The following is an 18008-nucleotide window of genomic DNA, read 5'->3' on the forward strand; positions in this document are numbered from 1 at the left end:
GTACCACCTTTGCATTTGGCCGGCACATCCACGACCTGACTGGAAACTATCCGGTGTTTCCTGGTCAGCCTGTGGAGGAAAAACACTAGCACCTTATTGTTAGTAAGGCAGTGCTTTCTCTCCAAGGCCGACTCGCACACTGAACAACGGCGTTTCCCCCGCACATCCAGCCAGTAGTACAAGAGCGTTGCAATGCTGGCTGGAAATCTCACCGGTGGAAGGGAGATCAGGGAGCCGTTGTTTAGCAGCTCAAGAAACATCGTGCCACAGACAGAACAAGAGTTGTTGTTGTACAACTCCCTATCTGGCACTTCCGAAAGCGTCCAGCCAGACCATGGACGACTCCAACAAACATTTTATATCCAAGTCCCTTCCCAGGTCCGATGGCTGACACCTCTCCCTCAGCTCCATCAACACGGGGAAAGGTCCTCCGGACAAAAATGTCTGCCGGGGTCACGGACCGCAGAGAGGATGAGCCTCGTCCAACTGGGGATGGACGAAGCCTCCAGAAAGTCCCTTTCCTGAGCGAGACACCTCCGTGTGACGCCCAGGTTCAGGACGCTCTGGAGAGCAGCGTCCACCCAGCTGTAGCGGAGTCCATCGTCCGCTAGTCCATGGCCCACCAATGCCGTCCCTCTGTCCCTGGGAAAGCTGAGCCGACTTCTTCTTTTTTCGTGTCCGGGGGACAATCGATCTCAAGGCCAACGGAAATTGTTGCAGACAGAGTATTTTGAGCTTCCTCGGCCAGGGAACATCTTATTGGAAAAGTTCCTGTGTAAGACGAGCGGAGAGGAGAATGTAAAGGAAGGGCCAACGATGGGACCAGGGAAACCAAAGCTTTCTCTGTGGCGTCAGCCACAGCTTTGGTCGCGAGGTCAGTCGCAGACAAGTCTTCCCCAGCCGGGGGAGACTTCTCTACAACCGCGCCCTCGCCCCATGTTCCGCCGTCTCTGAACAAACTTCCCCGGCCGGGTCAGTTTGTTCGTCGACAGTCGGAATCCCCTCAGGACTGTCTGGTACAGAGTCCACCACACCAGTTGTCTGCTCTGAGCAAACCTCCCCAGCCGGGCAGGTTTGCTCAGAGGCAGCGGTGTCGTCCTCTGTACGGTCGGTCCTTGAAGGGATAGAGGCCGAGGTCCCACTCACACCCGCTTCACGACAAACCTCCCCCTCCGGGTCGGTCTGTTCTGTGGAAGTGGGTGTTGGACCCTTCCAGAGCAAATCCTCCTCTCCACGTTGATCGGCGTTTTCTTTCGAATCCTTCCCGGAAAAGTACTGGTCCGTGAGCTTCTGCATGCTGGTGGTTACCGCGTAGCCAATTCCCCAACCGAGGGGGATGAGAAAAGGACGAATGCTTTAGCTAGGCCAAACATGACAGCTGTGTAATGATGATGCTCTACTCTGATGCTCCAGTATCTTCTTCTGGCTGATGCTTTCAGATTCAATCTTTTAAGCATCAGAACCTCTTTGATCTATTGTGATGTAAATGTCATCTATGACCTCATCAGTGACCTCATCAGTGACCTCATCAGTGACCTCATCAGTGACCTCATCAGTGACCTCACTGGACTTCAGCCGCAATGTCTTGCTTCTGATCGTTTCCATAGCAATGATCAGATCAGTTCTGCATAACTCAAGCTGATATAAAATACTTAAATAAAAAGTAATATTTTGTATTTATTTAACATGAGATTAATAGATTTGTATATGAATTTAATTTTGCATTTGGTCTTAAGCTTTTATCCACCATTATTTTAATTATTATTCATTTATCATGATTATTCATGTATTATTCATGTTTTTTTCTATTTATTTTTATTTTCGCAGACAATTTACTGCTGTGACTATTTTACCAAACATAGGAAACAAAAGCAGAAGAGAGATCTATGTATGAACTTATACATCCTTTTATTGAGTTCCAGAACCCAGACGTTCTTGGTTTGGGTCATTCAGGAAGCTTTAGGGATGAAAGTGCTTCATGATTGTATTTTCAGAGGCAGATTTCAAGAGTTTGGGTCGCGTGTTATTCTGGGATGTAGACGTGTGTAGGAATCCCCACGATGTCAGTAAAAACCGAGTAGCATGCCTTAGTAGGTGTGTGTGTGTGGTGTGTGTGTGTGTGTGTGTGTGTGTGTGTGTGTGTGTGTGTGTGTGTGTGTGTGTGTGGGGGGTGTGTGTGGGTGGGTGTGTGTGTGGGGGGGGGGGGGTGTGTGTGTGTGTGTGTGTGTGTGTGTGTGTGTGTGTGTCAGAGAGAGAGAGAGAAAGCCAGAGAGTAAAATCTGATGTCTCGTCGAGCGCGCGCCTCTTTGTGTCCGTGAACGTCTGCGCGCGCACCTGTATTCATTGGATTCATTTTCTGAACCACATAGAATGATTTCCAGACTCACATGTTGATCTTCTTTTTGTATTTAGTGACCATGTTGGGTTTCCTGACGAGCCGTCTGAGGGGTTTGTTTCCACTTTATTCTTCTTTGTTTGTTTTTTCCCCCTCTAAACTGTGTAGACTAATTAGTTGTAACATTTCACATCCAGTATATATTGCTTTACACCAACATATATATTAACAGATTGGTTGTATGTGTAGTTATGTGGCAAAGGAGAAATTGAAATACTTTCCAGTTTGAAGTTTTGGCTTCACTGCGTTTATGTCTGCTGTACTGCAGCAGTGTCAAATCATCTCCCTTCAATCGAGCAGCCTGGGGATGCTACAAGAAACCAGCATCGTGGACATGCAGCTGATAAATCAGCAGAAACTCTATGATTTTATTGTTTCAATCGGAACCATTTGAGAAACGTTTCTGTGTGTCACACAGAATCAAGAGAGTCCTTAAAAAAATATGGTCCAGCTTGGTACTTTGCCAGGTGTAGCTAATAAATTGAACAATGTTGCTTCATCTGTCACACAATTTGGATAAACTACAAACACACAAAGCTTCATTTCTGCATTTCTCCACATTCTGCCATTAATTTGGCTGCAGAATGTAGAAACCAAAGTGAGTGTATTTAATCTTTAGTGTGTTCAGTAAAGCTTCTCCTTCTGAGTAAGATAAGTGGATCATGTTATTGTTTTATTTCCAGGTCTAAATTGGACTGTTGTGCAGACAGGTGAGTCTTGAACTGAAAATATTTTGCTCATCTGTTCAGTACACTCACTCAGAGATTGAATAAACTTGGTTAAGTTCCACAAAGTCACAAGAGAGTTCCCCCAACATTCTTCATTGTTACCCAGGAGCAATGGTTTCAAAATAAAGCAACTATATTATATGTTTTGTAGCAGAAGTTTGCGCAGCCCAAAAAAAAGCTCTCAAGTCTGTTGAAGATGTAAATGCATAGTAAAATTTTATACAAACCATAAACAGATAACCCTGCTCTTTTTTTTCTTTGATTAGGAATAAAGTTGTTTTTCAGTTTACTAGGTGAGTGAAGGCATGTAGCGACGAGAATGTCTGCTGTACTGTGATATTTGTCTTCTGCTTATATGTTTCGTTTTCATGTTTTGGTGACGGGCGCAGTTAAGATCCACGTGGTCACTTCTGGTCAAACCTTTGGAGCTCATCACGACCTGCTGAACCAGCTGGAAAGGAAGTTAAAGCTGTGCCAGACGGACCGGGACAGAAATGCCATCACCATGCTTTTCTGTCCAATCACCTCTCGAGTCGGGTCTGATGTGGAAGCAGCCATGAGCTTGCTGTCAGGTAATAAAGATTTTCACATGTACTACAAACTTACTGTGTAGCTTTTTTCTTTTTGGAGTAATGTGTTTTTCTGGTGGTAAGGGGGGGTCATTTAAACCCCACAAATTGTTTACTCTGTACACGGCCCTGCAGGTAGATTTAGTTATTTTTGGACATTTGCCGTGACATCTGCTGCGTTCCTCCTGAGCATCGCGCTAAGACCGAGGGAGGTTAAACCTGAACCAGGACCAGATAATTCATGTTTTGCACCTGGCTTTATAATGAGGCTATGAGCTCTCAGCCACGCTGCTTCCCTCTTGCTCTGTTTCAATACCAGCCACTTATGTCATCAATAAGCATTACCGCGGTTAGCCAGTAGATTACAGATCTCTACTGTACTTCTAATTTCTTTACCGTTTCTATCGTATGTCACACATTCCTACTTTCTATAACAAAAGACAAACTCTCTTATGCTGGTGCAGAAAGTTTTTTCAAAATTACCATGTTTCCTTGAAGCATATTAATTTCTGTAACGTCATTTTGCAAAATTTTTAAGGTTAATGGAAACAGTTCCTGTGACATATTTATAGCACATCTTTCAGTTTCCAAATTTACTGAGGCACATTAAGCAAAGACAGATCAAGGTAGTGCTGTACTGACGTCTGTTACTCAAATCCATCTCATGTTCACATTTTCCCCACAGGAGATCAGAAGGTGATTCTGGTCCTGATGCATCACACCAGAGATCCCAGCTACTCCACGGCCGGGAGGGACTGGAAAGACGTCTATCCCAACGTCGTCTCCAGTGTTCATGTTCTCTTCCATGAGACGGTGCCAGGATTACTGACATGTTCTGAAAACGACATGGCGGTGGATCAGATGCTCAGAGTGTTGAGTTCTTACAGTAGTTGGAAAATAAGTCGTATGTTTTGGGTGAAAGTTACGATAACCTCTGTAGCACTTATATGCACTTATTATATGTTCTTCAATGGTAAGAGAAGAACTATTTTGCCCCCAAGCACAGAAAATATGAACCTGAATTCATACTGAGTTCCAGTATGAACTCAGGTTCAACTCAGTTCATCCCTGCACCAATTTGCAGCCCAATTGCAATTTCCTCCTTTAATCCTGAGTGTTGAATACAGTACATGAGGAAACCGACTTCAACCCACATGCTGAAAACATGAAGTATCAGTTTAGTTTTTGTTGTAGTTATATGTTTTTCATGGGGTGCATTTTTATAAAAATCACTAACAAGTTTGGTTTAATTTAAATGCATATTATCTGAAGATTATGTATTATTGTTTACACTGACTCTCTTTGGTTCTGAGTTCAGTTTGGACCAATTTAATGATTCATATGGAAGATTATGATCTGAGACCTTTGTCACTGAGAAAGCTCTGGTAGATCTATTTGTTGGGGTCGTTTGAACACTTTTTGCAACCAGTAGACCAAAGACCCTTTCAGATCATAGATCCTCAATAAATGTGCTGCACAAACCAGCCATCACAGACATCATTGACCCATGTAAAGGAGTGAGACTTGAAACCATTCAGTGTTCTAAACCAAATTGCTATGTGTCATCCTCAATATGTCTGTTTCTCTTGACCATATTTCTCAAATTAGACAGCATGACGTCACACTTGTTCTGCAAAAGCTCATATTGACCCCGTTCTCCATCGTGGTGATTAGGGGTTCGTCTCTAAATCTGTAAATCAGGGGCATAAAAATTAGTAGGTCAAGATTCTAGATCAGAACTGGTGAGTTGATCATAAGGCCTAATGAACATCTGACAATGGCTGAACAAAAGAACGATCTGAAAGGGATTTATGGGTCTATATAGAAAACTACTTTAAATTGCAGATTGTCATTATCAAATCTACAGCAGTAAGCAACACTGTTTCCCAAAGATGTGTATGAAGCGATGTGCTAATGGTGCAGAAGTGAAATGATCAAATGCTTAATAATAAAAAGCCTGATGCTAAAAGTTGCATGGTTTAACTGTTTGCTGTTTTTAACGTTTATTTTCTTGATTGTTTTTGCTGTAGTACAGATGAATGTGTACATGTTTGTTTTGGGGGAAAAGCATCAAATTTAGCAAACTGCATAAAAAGGTAACAACAGGTTGTGACTGGGCTTTTTGCTGAACAAGTTGGTTTTAAAGAATCGACTTCAGAAGATGTGAACAGAAAATCCTGCAATATGAGCAAAGTTCTTTTTATTGGACAAGTAGATTTCTGATAAATGTATTTACTTTTGTGTTTATTTTTTTGACAAAAAATGCCAATTTATTCAATTAAAGCTGCAATATGCAGCTTTTGCATGCTTAGTTTTGTTTGCACATGTAAAAATATCAAAATAAAATTTCAATGTTTAACCTATTATTCTGACAAAACTTTATTGCTTCTTTAGTTGAAATCTGGAGTATGAAAATATTGGGAACGTGCTGTAAAGTAAAAACATAACTCTTTCACATATAATACAGTTTACTTAAAACCTATTTACTAAACTATTGGAAATTTGTCAAAGTTAGCACTAATTAAGTTACACAACTTACTGCTGTAAGCTCATGCTTAACTTCAAAATCTAAAACTTCTCTTTGACCTAAAGAGTAAAAGGTCAGTCTAAACTACCTGCAGTTTAAATGTTTTACACTGATGAGTCCTTCTGATCTGAACGTCTCCTTCCATGATGGAGCAGCGGCTCTACTTCAGAAACAGATTAATCATCTTAATCAAACACAAGCAGCTGAACGACTGGTTTGGAAAACATGTTGCAAAGAATCCTTAAAACCAGAGAACAAAGAATAAAATACAGTACTAAGTAGTAGACAATAAAACATATTACTCTATGTTTATAGAGTAATAAAACATATTACTCTACGTTTTACTGTCTAAAATAGAATGTGAGTGAAGCTGATTTTTATTTTCACTGTTTTTATTTAACATGATTCAAACTGTAACATTGTTTTATGACACATCATACACATTTAGATTGATCTCCAAATGTTCTACAACAATGAGTCAACAATAAAAACATGCGACGCTTTGACCTGATACAGCTGCTAATAGTTTGGTGGCGACTTTTATCAAGCTGGAAAGTAACACACAGAATGTAAATGTAAACCATCAACCAAACAATTCAGTCATAATTGTAAAAAAAAACATGTATAAGCGATTACAGGCACTTGGTTTCCAACGAGGTCTGAAGTTTGTTTTTTTTTATGCAAAAGAACAGAATGTAACAAAAAGTTTGTTCATTTAACAAAATGAATAACATCAGTGTAAATGTGTTGCCCTTTCAATCGATAGAAAGACCAGCAAACAAATGGATATAAAATGGAATATTGGTGAAGAGAACTGTTCATTTTTTAGCAAATCTATTCCCGACTGACCAAAGTTACAATTGTAAAAGCACTTTAATTATTCCTTATTCCTAATTACTAATTTTACCACAAAAGGGTTGAGAGAGAAAAGTAGGAAATATGTGTCAAAGGTCAGAAAACTTGGTTACTGCTCAACGACTATAATCTCCTCTACAACTAGGTAATGATATAATCGATATGTACACAAAAAATATATTTTCATGCTCATATTTTCAATTTCCATGCATCTCCACACAAACTGTTCTGCGGCTTCACAGTTTGTCGGCGTAGTCGTCACCAAAGTCAATCATCAGCCTCAGAGCATTCAGGATCAGAGTGCTGACGTCTGAATTCAGCTGAGTTTCATCACTGTAGTTCTTCATTAGGAGGATGCAGTTCATTGGGATCCCCAGACTGGAGCTGAAGTCACCCATCTACATATCACACAATCATTGTTTTAGTTTTTGTACAATATTTTTAGGAGGTATTCCTGTTTAGAATAAATCTTTTTCTGATTCACCTTTTTCTTTAAATGTTTGCTCCTGTAGACGTTTCTCAGATTTTTCTCTGTTTCTCCACAGGCTGAGTCAATGTGGGTGAGAATCGCCAGCTGAGGGATTCCTGTGGAGATACAGACTCTAAAACATGGAGTTTCTCAAGAAACTCTAAATGTATTATTCAAACAATATATTGAAATAACTAGATCACAAGAGTGTGATTAAACATTTTTGACAACATTTTAAAAAAGTGCAGAATAATATTCTAAATGCATATTTGCTGTTTCTTACCCAGATCACTGGCTGCTTCTCTGATTTCCCTCATTTTCTCTAAAACTGAGGATTTAATTTGTGGTGCATTAGCATCATAAATGCAGACCAGAACATGAACTCTGTCACTGATGGACGGGGAAGAGTTGTAGCCAGGATCATCATCAGACAGGGAAGATACAGGATTGAACTGTGGGAAAGGAAATATGATGAACATTCCACATTAAGCAAGTAAATTATAATGTCTTTAAGACAAGGAATTTTTTTTAAAGCAGAAACGTATATATACCTTATATCTATCCTTCACATGACCCTTCAAGGCCAGTTTGACATCATCAACTCTGACTCCAGTTCTTTCCTCCAGACCCATGATGTCATTAAACACAAAGGGATAAAAGTTTCCCCTGCCTTCTTTCTTGATTTTATAAGTTTGATACTGAAAGAAAAGAAAACTATGTTTTATGTAATCAGCCGGCATAAAGCGGCTAGAATATATTTTAAATTGAAGAGTTACAAACCTGCCTCTAAATACTTTTAAAAAGTTTAATTTTCAACCTAAATTTATTTTTGATGAATAAAAATATGAATAAGACATTTCAATATTCAGTTGTTGCAAGTTTGTAGAAAATGTTCTGTATTTTCTACCATGTTACTGTGAATATTTATAAATCTAAAATGTGAATAAGCCTTTAAAATGAAAGAAGAAATGATATTCACAATCTTGGTGAAACTTTGATCACTTGTTTTGTTGCTGGCCAGAGCTTCATTGGTCATTCTGCCCTGCAGGACGTTGTTAACAGAGTTGATGAAGCTGGACTTCCCTGCACCAACTGGGCCGTAGAGCAGGACTCTGATTGTTGCCTCCTCATTTTGAGGCTGAAAATTCTTGAAGTACTGAAGATCTTTGCTGTTGTCTCTGTTAAAATGCAATATTTGAAATCATAACATCAGAAAATAGCTTTTATCTTGATAAACAGAGATGACTTGACTTCAGGCAAGACCCTGAACCCCAACAAGATGTACAGATTATGTGTGAACTTCTAACAGTGAGAATCAGTGAATATGACCTTCAACTCACTGTGTGATCAGCATGTTGATCTCACTACATAACTTCTGTTAGTTTACAATAAGTTTCAACCTTCAGTGCCGCACAGTGGCTTCTTTTAATTTCATTAGTAAAGATTTAACTCTTCAGTCTTTATTGCATCAGTTAAATATGTACAATTGGGTGCAGTTGATTTCCAGCCCACTTTAGCGAATGAAGTTTTGTAACTATATTTCATGATAAATAGACATTTAAGACAAAAATTTTGTAAATATATAAATTATGCATCATTACAATGTAAACTGCAACGCCACACAGTTCATTGATTTGACTGAACAGTGGACAGCTGGACCCGTTTCATTGCCTTCATGTGACCAAACACATTTAGCTGCATTGTTTTCCAGAGCTTCTTCTTTCTGACTCCAGCCTTCAACCCGCCTCTCTTTCTACTTTCCATCAAGTGAATTGAGGAGCTATGTCAGGCTGAACCTCCAAAACAAGGCAAAGCAAAACATTAACTATCTTAGAAGATGTTATCACGGTAGACAACATCCTCTTAAAAAAATTTTTGTTTCATCTCTAATTATCATAAATTACAATTCAAGATAGTCAAAATGTAGCTGTCTTGTAAAAAACTTATTTTTAGGCATCAGGAATATAATTATGCCCTGTGAAGGACTGGTGACCAGTCCAGGGTGACCTCTCACCCCTTGACCGCTGGAGATAAACACCAACACCCAATGGGATAAGGATGTAGAAAATGGATGGATGGAAGATAATTATAGATAATCCGATAAAATTTACTTTTTTTAAAATGCCAGACATGATTTAGTGATCGCAGTAACATACTGGCCCAAAAAAAAGTAGAGAGAAAGAGAAAACCAGCGCTTGCTTCCCAAACTTTAAACAGGCCCACTGGGAATCATCCCTGTCTTCCCAGTCAGCCAATCTGGGCTCGTCTAAACCCTGAAATGTGTCATTTTGTGATATGTGGGGCAAAAACAATCACAAAATGACAGAGTTATGTCATTCAACCAATGACCCTGATGACATTGAAGGTTCAAGGGACACTATTAATTGTTTTGATGGCTGATTATACTGAACCAAAAAAAAACAAACATCACCTTCAACATATAGATCTTAACAAGGTACATTGTTTACTCATTGACTCACCCCCAAGTTATTTCTCTCCATGGAGTTTTTAAAACTGTGAAGGACAATTCAGAGCAAAGTCTTAAAATCAGAACAGTGAGTCACAATAGATGGAAGAATTAGCTTTTCTAAATAATATTAAATATATTAGTAACATGAGTCAAGAGATCAGTAGAGATTCAGTTTTTTATTGAGGCAAGAAAAACACTTTCTGCTGTGTCAGCATGAATAATATGTTTTACTCACGTGGAGAAGGTGGTGGAGCTGAACAGGAAAAAAGAGACACATTACTTAGGTCAATAAATGACTACAAATATTATTAATGTTCATATCAAAGTAATAAACATAATTGGTGTTCTTAAATCTGTGGTACATTGAGGAAGTGAAAGTGAATAAATTCATTTTTACTCTAAATGAGTAAAGGAAAACACTAAATAAAAAAGATTTGGGATCTTGTTCACGAATGAGGGAAGAAAGGAGCGGGAGATCGACAGGCGGATTGGCGCAGCGTCCGCCGTGAAGCGGGCGTTGTATCTGTCCATCGTGGTGAAGAGAGCTGAGTCAAAAAGCGAAACTCTCGATTTACCGGTCGATCTACGTTCCTTCCCTCATCTATGGTCATGAGCTTTGGGTCATGACCGAAAGAACGAGATCTCGGATACAGGCATCCGAAATGAGTTTTCTCCGTAGGGTGGCTGGGCTCTCCCTTAGAGATAGGGTGAGAAGCTCGGTCATAAGGGAGGGACTCAGAGTAGAGCCGCTGCTCCTCCACATCAAGAGGAGCCAGTTGAGGTGGCTCGGGGATCTGGTTAAGATGCCTCCTGGACACCTCCCTGGTGAGGTGTTTTGGGCACGTCCCACAGGGAGGAGGCCCCGGGGAAGACCCAGGAAACGCTGGAGAGACTACGTCTCTCGGCTGGCTTGGGAACACCTCGGGATTCCCCCGGAGGAGCTGGAGGAAGTGGCTGAAGTCTGGGTCTCCCTTCTTAGGCTGCTACCCCCGCGACCCGACCTCGGATAAACGGTAGACAATGGATGGATGGATGGATGGATGGATGGATGGATGGATGGATGGATGGATGGATGGATGGATGGATGGATGGATGGATGGATGGATGGATGGATGGATGGATGGATGGATGGATGGATGGATGGATGGAAAACACTTTCTGCTGCATCAGCATGAATAATAAGTTTTACTCACATGGAGAACGTCGTCGAGCTGAACAGGTAAAGAGACACATTACTCAGGTCAATAAATGACTATAAATATAATTAATGTTCATATTAAAGTAATAAACATAATTGGTGTTCTTAAATCTGTGGTACATTGAGGAATTGAAAGTGAAAATTTAATTTCAGTCTAAAGTGAGTAAAGGAAAACACTAAATGAAACAATTTTCTGCTGGGTCAGCATGAATAATAAATTTTACTCACGTGGAGGTGATGAAACTGAACAGGCAAAGAGACACATAACTTAGGTCAATAAATGACTACAAATATAATTAATGTTCATATTAAAGCAATAAACATGATTGGTGTTCTTAAATCTGCAGTACATTGATGTAGTGAATAGATTTATTTATATTCTAAGGTGAATAAAGGAAAACACTAAATGAAAAACACATCAAAGAAATAATACTTATGTATTGGAAGAGCTAAACACAAGAACACAGGAAATATTATGAGTCAAAATTTGCATAAACAGATTTTATTGCTAAAATTCAGCAATAAAAACTCTATGTTTTAGTGTTTATTTCCAATAGTTAACATGTAACTTTATTTCACTTTCTGTTTTAAAAACATGTTCAAGATAAATTTAATTTGAATGGCGAAATTAAATTAACTGAAAATATGCAACATATGCAAAAAGTGAAAGTAATCAGTGAAATAATTAATGCACATATTTCAACCTGAACCATTAGGAATGTAACTTACAAAAATCTTTAATGAATGACCACATGGCAGTGACAGGAAATACACTGCAAAATACAGAGAGAAGAAGAGAGAATGACTGCAATCATTTGTAAGAGCTCTTTAAATCAGTTCATTTGTTTTTCAGAAGGAAAAGAATCCTACCTCAGGAGGAGATGTGCTGCAGCAGAGAGATCTGTTATGATGCTGATGAAAGTAAAAGCTCTTGGCTCTTTTATAGTGTTTTCACTGTTTCACTTTCACTTTCATGGCTCATGTGATTTACAAGAAGAGCACTCACTTTGAGAAAAAAAGCTTTTAGTTTCCACTTGAAAAGCAATAAAAAATTAAATTTAAGCTTGTCACTGTTAGAATAATTATGTTTTCTTATTCTTACATAAGTAGTTACCAGTTTGTTCTTCCTATAAAGGTTAGTTTAGTTTTTTTTACCCCAGTGAGAAAAAAGGAATTTGCTAAAGTGTGTAACCTTTCTTTAACCTCCAGCATGTTTTTGCAGCAGGTCTTAGGACAACTTCTGAGATACTTCTCAGTTGTAAAACTGGGTTGCATCCTATGCTTCCCCCATTCCTTATTAGCTGCTGAAAGAAGTAGCTCTTCTGTGTCTTCTCCTTCTGCAGAAGAATTGATTAAAATTAACGTTGTCTGTGGTTCTCGTTTTATGTAGGTTGAGAAAATACCTATCAGTCACCAACTGCAGGGCTTTTTCTGACCAACTCATCTTTCAAGTATATGCATAATGAGTTGAATGCATGAATGGAATATTATGTCTAATATGTTTTACAAATAGAAACGTAATGGACTCACTACCAGTTAAATTAAAGTCATGCAAAAAAGAGACAAATCAAAGCTGTGTGGCCTATATGTCAGGTTCATCTACCTAAGCATTCTCTAACAGGAGGAGAAGAGAGACAAATGAGTTTTACATTTTCTTGCACAAGGAGAAAGGACAGGAACAACTGAGTTACAATATCCGACCCGTTCTGAAGCAAGCTCCGCTTCACACTCTCCTTTTATTTTCTTGGGGCATTCCCTAGTTACATAGCTGATTCGGTTATCTTTATTTAATTACATAGCGTTGCTGCTTGTGCTGTCCTCTTCAGTCACAAAACTATCACTGATTTTTATGTTATGAAGACTAATCAATAAAAAGCCAGGAGCCATGAACTGTTTCAATCAATACATTTTCTTTTTACATGAGTAGTTTCTCGTTTTAAAAAAACAACAAAAAAAAAAACAAGCTTTGGGTGTTATTTAAGTTACATACTCAATTTATGAAATTGATTTAAGTTACACTCACTAAAATTAAACATGTTAATGTGACTCATAATCATCAAGTTAGTTGATTTGTGTAAACTTACACATAGTGATATTTTTAAGTTGTAAAAACTGGTTTCTCTTTTTTGATGCAAGTTTGCACAACTCTTTAAAGTAAAGCCAACTGATTGCATTTTACAGTGCAGATCAGAGACGAGAGAAAAACAGGAAGGATGTGGAAAATATCCCAAGATCAGAAATCAAATCCCGGACACTACATCAAGAGCTAATGGCCTCCATAGATACCGTCCTCAATAACCGTCTAATGATACAAACAACAAAAAATTACTGCTGTAATTTACATTCATATTAACCACACACACAGCTCTGTGGCTTCACAGCTTGTCAGCGTAGTCATCTCCAAAGTTAACAATCAGTTTCAGGGCGTTCAGGATCAGAGCGTCGACGTCTGAATCCAGCTCAGTCTCATCACTGTAGTTCTTCATTGGGAGGATGCAGTTCATTGGGATCCCCAGACTGGAGCTGAAGTCACCAATCTGTATATTAAACATAGTAATAATACTTTTACTTTGTGGTCAATATTGTCAGGTCTTTTTCTCTTATTTTGAATAAATCTTTCTATGTCTGACCTTTTTCTTTAAATATTTGCTCCTGTAAACGTTTCTCAGATCACTTTGTGTTTCCCCACAGGCTGCATCAATGTGAGTGAGAATCGCCAGCTGAGGAATATCTGTGGATACAGAGAGTTTATTTGCATGTGTAACTTTACATTTTAGGAGAAAGTCATATATTTAAATAGCTAAATCAGACACACACACACACACACACACACACACACAAAAGGTTTCTCAACTGTATATTACTCTATTTGTTGTTTCTTACCCAGATCACTGGCCGCTTCTCTGATTTCCCTCATTTTCTGTAAAACAGACGGCTTGATTTGTGTATTAACATTGAAAATGCAAACCAGAACATGGACTCTGTCACTGACGGACGGGGAAGAATTGTAGCCAGAATCACCAGCAGAAATGGAGGATGAAGGATTGAACTGTGGAAAAAAAATATGATACATATTGAGGACATTTGGTAAGGAAATATATTTTTCTCTTAAAACTAATTATAACAGCTTTAGAAGATGGAATTTTTAAGAGTAGAAAATTATATATTTGTACCTTGTATCCATCCTTCACATGTCCCTTCAAAGCCATTTTGATGTCGTCTGTTCTGACTCCACTTCCTTCCTCCAGACCCATGATGTCATTGAACACAAATGGATAAAAGTTTCCCCTGCCTTCTTTCTTGATTTTATAAGTTTTGTACTGAGAGAAAAAGTATTTTATATGAACATCAGTCATATAGCTGCTGAAAATACATTTTAAATTGGAGCAAAATTAATTTTATAATTTCCAACATAAATGACTTTTGCTAAGTAAACATCTGTACAAAGTGCTGCTATAATCTTTGTGTAAACACTGAGTGTCAGATAATGTTATTTATATTCTGCCATGTCTCTGGGAGAATTCATGCGATTGTAAAGGACCAATGAAGGAGACTGAATTCATAAATCGAAAAGCCTCAAATTATCAGTAGGACTTTTATGTCAAAGAAGAAATGATATTCACAATCTTAGTGAAACTGTGACTGGAGATTGTGCCACTGGCCAGAGCATCATTGGTCATTCTGCTCTGCAGGACGTTGTTGACAGAGTTGATCAAGCTGGACTTCCCCGCACCGACTGGGCCGTAGAGCAGGACCCTGATTGTTGCCTCTTCATTTTGAGGTTGAAACTCCTGCATGGATTTAAGAGCTTGCCTGGTACCACTGTTAGGATGGAAAAACTCAGATTATTAATTAAGAAAATAGTTTTAGTCATGATAAACAGAGATGATTAGGCTCAGATCCTGAACCCCAACTGACCTCCTGGTACTGAGATTGATGTACAGTATATATATGTGAACTTCAAACAGTGAATGATCTGCAATTCACTTTGTGTGATCAGTAAGATGTGAAAATTGCTGCATAGGCTCTGTTAGCTTACAAGATTCAGTTTTCAGTGCCTTAAACCTTAACCAATGGGGTTACCACCAAGAAAATTAAGTCTTTAGTATGTGATTTAAGTATCAATTAAAGTCCTGGTCATCCCGATTAGCCTATCGGGATGAACCGATTGACTAATCGACTAAACCCTGAAATGTGACATTTAGTGATTTTTGGGAGCTTTGATGACGTAACCAAGTCTAAGGGACACTGTTAATCCAGAGGACAGTTTGTGAAGGCTGATAATCCAGAACCAAAAAAAAAAAAGAAAGAAAAATAAATCAATCACTTTAACCATTCAGACTTTACTAAGGTACATTGACTCACCCCCAAGTTATTTCTCTCCATGGATTTCTTAAAACTGTGAAGAACAATTCACGGCAAAGTCTTCAAACCAGAACAATATGTTGAAGTAGATGGAAGAATTAGCTTTTGTAAATAATGTTAAATACATTAGTATGTGTATGAGAATGACTCAAGAGATCAGTAGATACAACAATTCAATTTCTTATTGAGACAAGAAAAGCACTTTCTGCTTTGTCAGCATGAATGATAAGTTTTACTCACGTGGAGAAGGTGGTGGAGCTGAACAGGCACAGAGACGCATTACTTAGGTCAATAAATTACTAGAACTATAATTAATGTTATATAAAAGTTAGAGGATAATAAACATAATTGGTCTTCTTAAATATGTAACACATTGAATAGATTCATTTTTACTCTCAAGTGAGTAAAGAAAAACATTAAAATGAAAAATGGAAAACAAATAGTACTTACATGGGGGAGGAGCTAAACAAAACAATACAGGAAATATTATGAGTCAAAATTTTAATAATTATAAATCCAACACAGTTTCTATTGCGAAGCTTTTCAGACATTCCCTGTCAACATGTTCTAGAGTTTATACTCAATGATTAACATGTAACTTTATTTCACTTTCTGCTTTAAAAAATACATTCGAGATCAATTTTATATGAAGGGAAAAATAAAATTAGCTAAAATCTGCAATATATGCACCAACTCAAATTAATTAGTGAAATAATCAATGCATCTCTTTCAACCAAGACAATCAGGAATGAAACTTACCTGGTTTAGAAGATTCACCCCCCATGACAGTGACAGGAAATACTCTGCAAAATACAGAGAGAGGGAGAGGGAGAACTTTACCTTATAAAACTAAATACATTAAACCTACTAAAAATAATCATTGGTTTCAAATGGCTATTTTGCGCTCTTTATGTAGCTACATTTGTTTATCGATCGTTTGCTGCAGCTGCTTTTCTACTGGTAATAAAGGGAGGTAAAAAAAATTAACCTGAGGAGAAGATAAGCTGCAGTAGAGAGAGAACTGTTACAGGTCTGATTAAAGCAAGAGTTCAAGGTTTTTATAGTGTTTTTCTCATTTCACTTTCACTTTTCTAGACCACGTGATTTCTAAGAAGGTCTCACTCATTTATTCAAAAAGGTTTCAAATGTTCTAAAATCGAAGCTTGTTAAACTTTTTGTCTCATTGAGTTTTTAGGAAAGACGTGTACTGTCTCACATTAGACACTGAATTTTATTCTGTGACAATCTTTCTTTTTTTTTTTTTTTACTTTAAAAACAGTAAATATTCATCTGCATAATTCATCTTCAAAATTTAACATGCAAAAAAAAATCACCTGAAAAAAAAGTTCCCCTGCAGATTATAACTCAAAGATTTTCTGTGAAAAATGTTCTGCAAATGTTGATGCAGATGCAAAAGCTGGGCTTTACTGGGGTTGCTGGGTGAGTAGCAGTGCCTGCTGATTTGTGTCGTTTCATTATGAAGGTTTATGAAATGATAATTTTCCAGACACCAAAAAAATCTGCTGTGTGAGATTTTAAAGCAGTTGGGCTGTTTTTAGAAATAAAGACAAAGATGGAAGTTCAAAAACATGCAAAATTAGAATCTTTCATATGCTATGACTGATATCAAACACATTTTAGTTGTATTTTAGTTGTATCAGAAAAGAAGAAAAAAAAATGTTAGTATACATAAAGCAAAAAAAATACTTTAAAATGTTTTAAATATATATATTTTTAAATACTTTGAAATACCTTTAAAAAAGTTTTTTTATATTTACAAAGTATTTCAAATATATAAGCACCTCTTTTGCTTTGAGGTTTTCTCAAAGCAAAAGTGTGTTATAAAACAGTGGAGAAGAGGTCATTGATGCTCCAGATTATCTTAGTTGTACTTCCTTATGAGGATCAAAGCCATTCTTTTTTTTTTTTTTTACAACAGGCAAATGGCAAGGTCACCTGTGCCGAGATCCACATAATCCTCTGTACATAACACTCCATATCTTTACAGCTACAGTTCAGTCAAGTCTCTTTTCTCCCTGTTAGAAAACAAACACAAACCTTCTGTCACAAAATCTGCTGACCAGAACCTGTAAACAACAGACAGAACTAGTGGAGTGTTCTCCAGGTGGCACTAAAAACTCCAAAACAGACATCTATCAAGACATAAGCTAAGATTTCACAGCAGTGTATTTAAATGATTGAAAATAACCAAAGCAACATTGTGATGTCATGTAGTGTTCTACATTTTGTACAAAGATTTCTCACTGACTCCATTGTTGAAGTCTGGATGATTCTGATAAGATTCTTCTCCATAAAGAGCAAAGCCAACGATTTGAGACAATCCACTTAATAGCAATGATTCATTTATCTTGATCAATACTTTTACTTTGTTATTGTTCCTTTTGTATTCCTACCAGCAGAACCATTGTGTC

General features: G+C 37.9%; 3 protein-coding genes across 8 annotated transcripts in view; 1 reads left to right on the plus strand and 2 right to left on the minus strand.

Annotated features, from left to right (window-relative positions):
- The window catches only part of LOC129379144 (uncharacterized), a 10221-nt gene extending 4175 nt beyond the window's left edge, over window positions 1-6046 (plus strand). For 3 of the 6 annotated variants that reach the window (XM_055059770.1, XM_055059773.1, XM_055059772.1), the window contains 5 exons: window positions 2413-2448; window positions 3079-3105; window positions 3390-3416; window positions 3513-3695; window positions 4378-6046. In XM_055059770.1, coding sequence (XP_054915745.1) covers window positions 2413-2448; window positions 3079-3105; window positions 3390-3416; window positions 3513-3695; window positions 4378-4724 — 620 coding nt within the window. In that variant the 3' untranslated portion in view covers window positions 4725-6046. The remainder of the gene's footprint in view (window positions 1-2412; window positions 2449-3078; window positions 3106-3389; window positions 3417-3512; window positions 3696-4377) is intronic. The other 3 variants (XM_055059775.1, XM_055059771.1, XM_055059774.1) reach the window with 1 other exon arrangement.
- A 568-nt stretch (window positions 6047-6614) lies between these two features.
- On the minus strand, window positions 6615-12127 carry LOC129379143 (interferon-induced protein 44-like). The gene is made up of 11 exons (XM_055059769.1): window positions 12082-12127; window positions 11941-11984; window positions 11440-11454; window positions 11207-11224; window positions 10249-10266; window positions 10024-10057; window positions 8523-8721; window positions 8095-8241; window positions 7827-7995; window positions 7559-7659; window positions 6615-7472 (listed from the first exon to the last, which is right to left on the minus strand). The coding sequence occupies exons 2-11, from the start codon at window positions 11963-11965 to the stop codon at window positions 7311-7313; spliced, it is 888 nt and encodes a 295-aa protein (XP_054915744.1). The 5' UTR covers window positions 11966-11984; window positions 12082-12127; the 3' UTR covers window positions 6615-7310.
- Window positions 12128-12995: 868 nt separating this feature from the next.
- LOC129379186 (interferon-induced protein 44-like) lies at window positions 12996-16360 on the minus strand. Its single transcript, XM_055059836.1, has 9 exons — window positions 16336-16360; window positions 16027-16038; window positions 15817-15834; window positions 15577-15610; window positions 14835-15033; window positions 14385-14531; window positions 14095-14260; window positions 13842-13942; window positions 12996-13748 (listed from the first exon to the last, which is right to left on the minus strand). Exons 1-9 carry the CDS (start codon window positions 16358-16360, stop codon window positions 13587-13589), a joined length of 864 nt encoding a protein of 287 aa, XP_054915811.1. The 3' UTR covers window positions 12996-13586.
- Window positions 16361-18008: the final 1648 nt, after the last annotated feature.

The sequence above is a fragment of the Poeciliopsis prolifica genome, unplaced genomic scaffold, assembly GCF_027474105.1.
Source record: "Poeciliopsis prolifica strain line A6 unplaced genomic scaffold, Auburn_PproV2 SCAFFOLD056, whole genome shotgun sequence".
Lineage (NCBI taxonomy): Eukaryota > Metazoa > Chordata > Actinopteri > Cyprinodontiformes > Poeciliidae > Poeciliopsis > Poeciliopsis prolifica.

Coding starts and splice junctions, on each gene's coding strand:
- LOC129379143 (XM_055059769.1), bottom strand. CDS start 11,965: ATGTGGTCATTCATTAAAGATTTTT. Junction 8,242..8,522: donor ATCAAAGTTTCACCAAGATT/GTGAATATCATT, acceptor CTTTTCTTTCAG/TATCAAACTTATAAAATCAA. Junction 7,473..7,558: donor GCAAACATTTAAAGAAAAAG/GTGAATCAGAAA, acceptor TGTGATATGTAG/ATGGGTGACTTCAGCTCCAG.
- LOC129379186 (XM_055059836.1), bottom strand. CDS start 16,360: ATGGGGGGTGAATCTTCTAAACCAG. Junction 14,261..14,384: donor ATGTGAAGGATGGATACAAG/GTACAAATATAT, acceptor TTTTTTCCACAG/TTCAATCCTTCATCCTCCAT. Junction 13,749..13,841: donor GCAAATATTTAAAGAAAAAG/GTCAGACATAGA, acceptor TTTAATATACAG/ATTGGTGACTTCAGCTCCAG.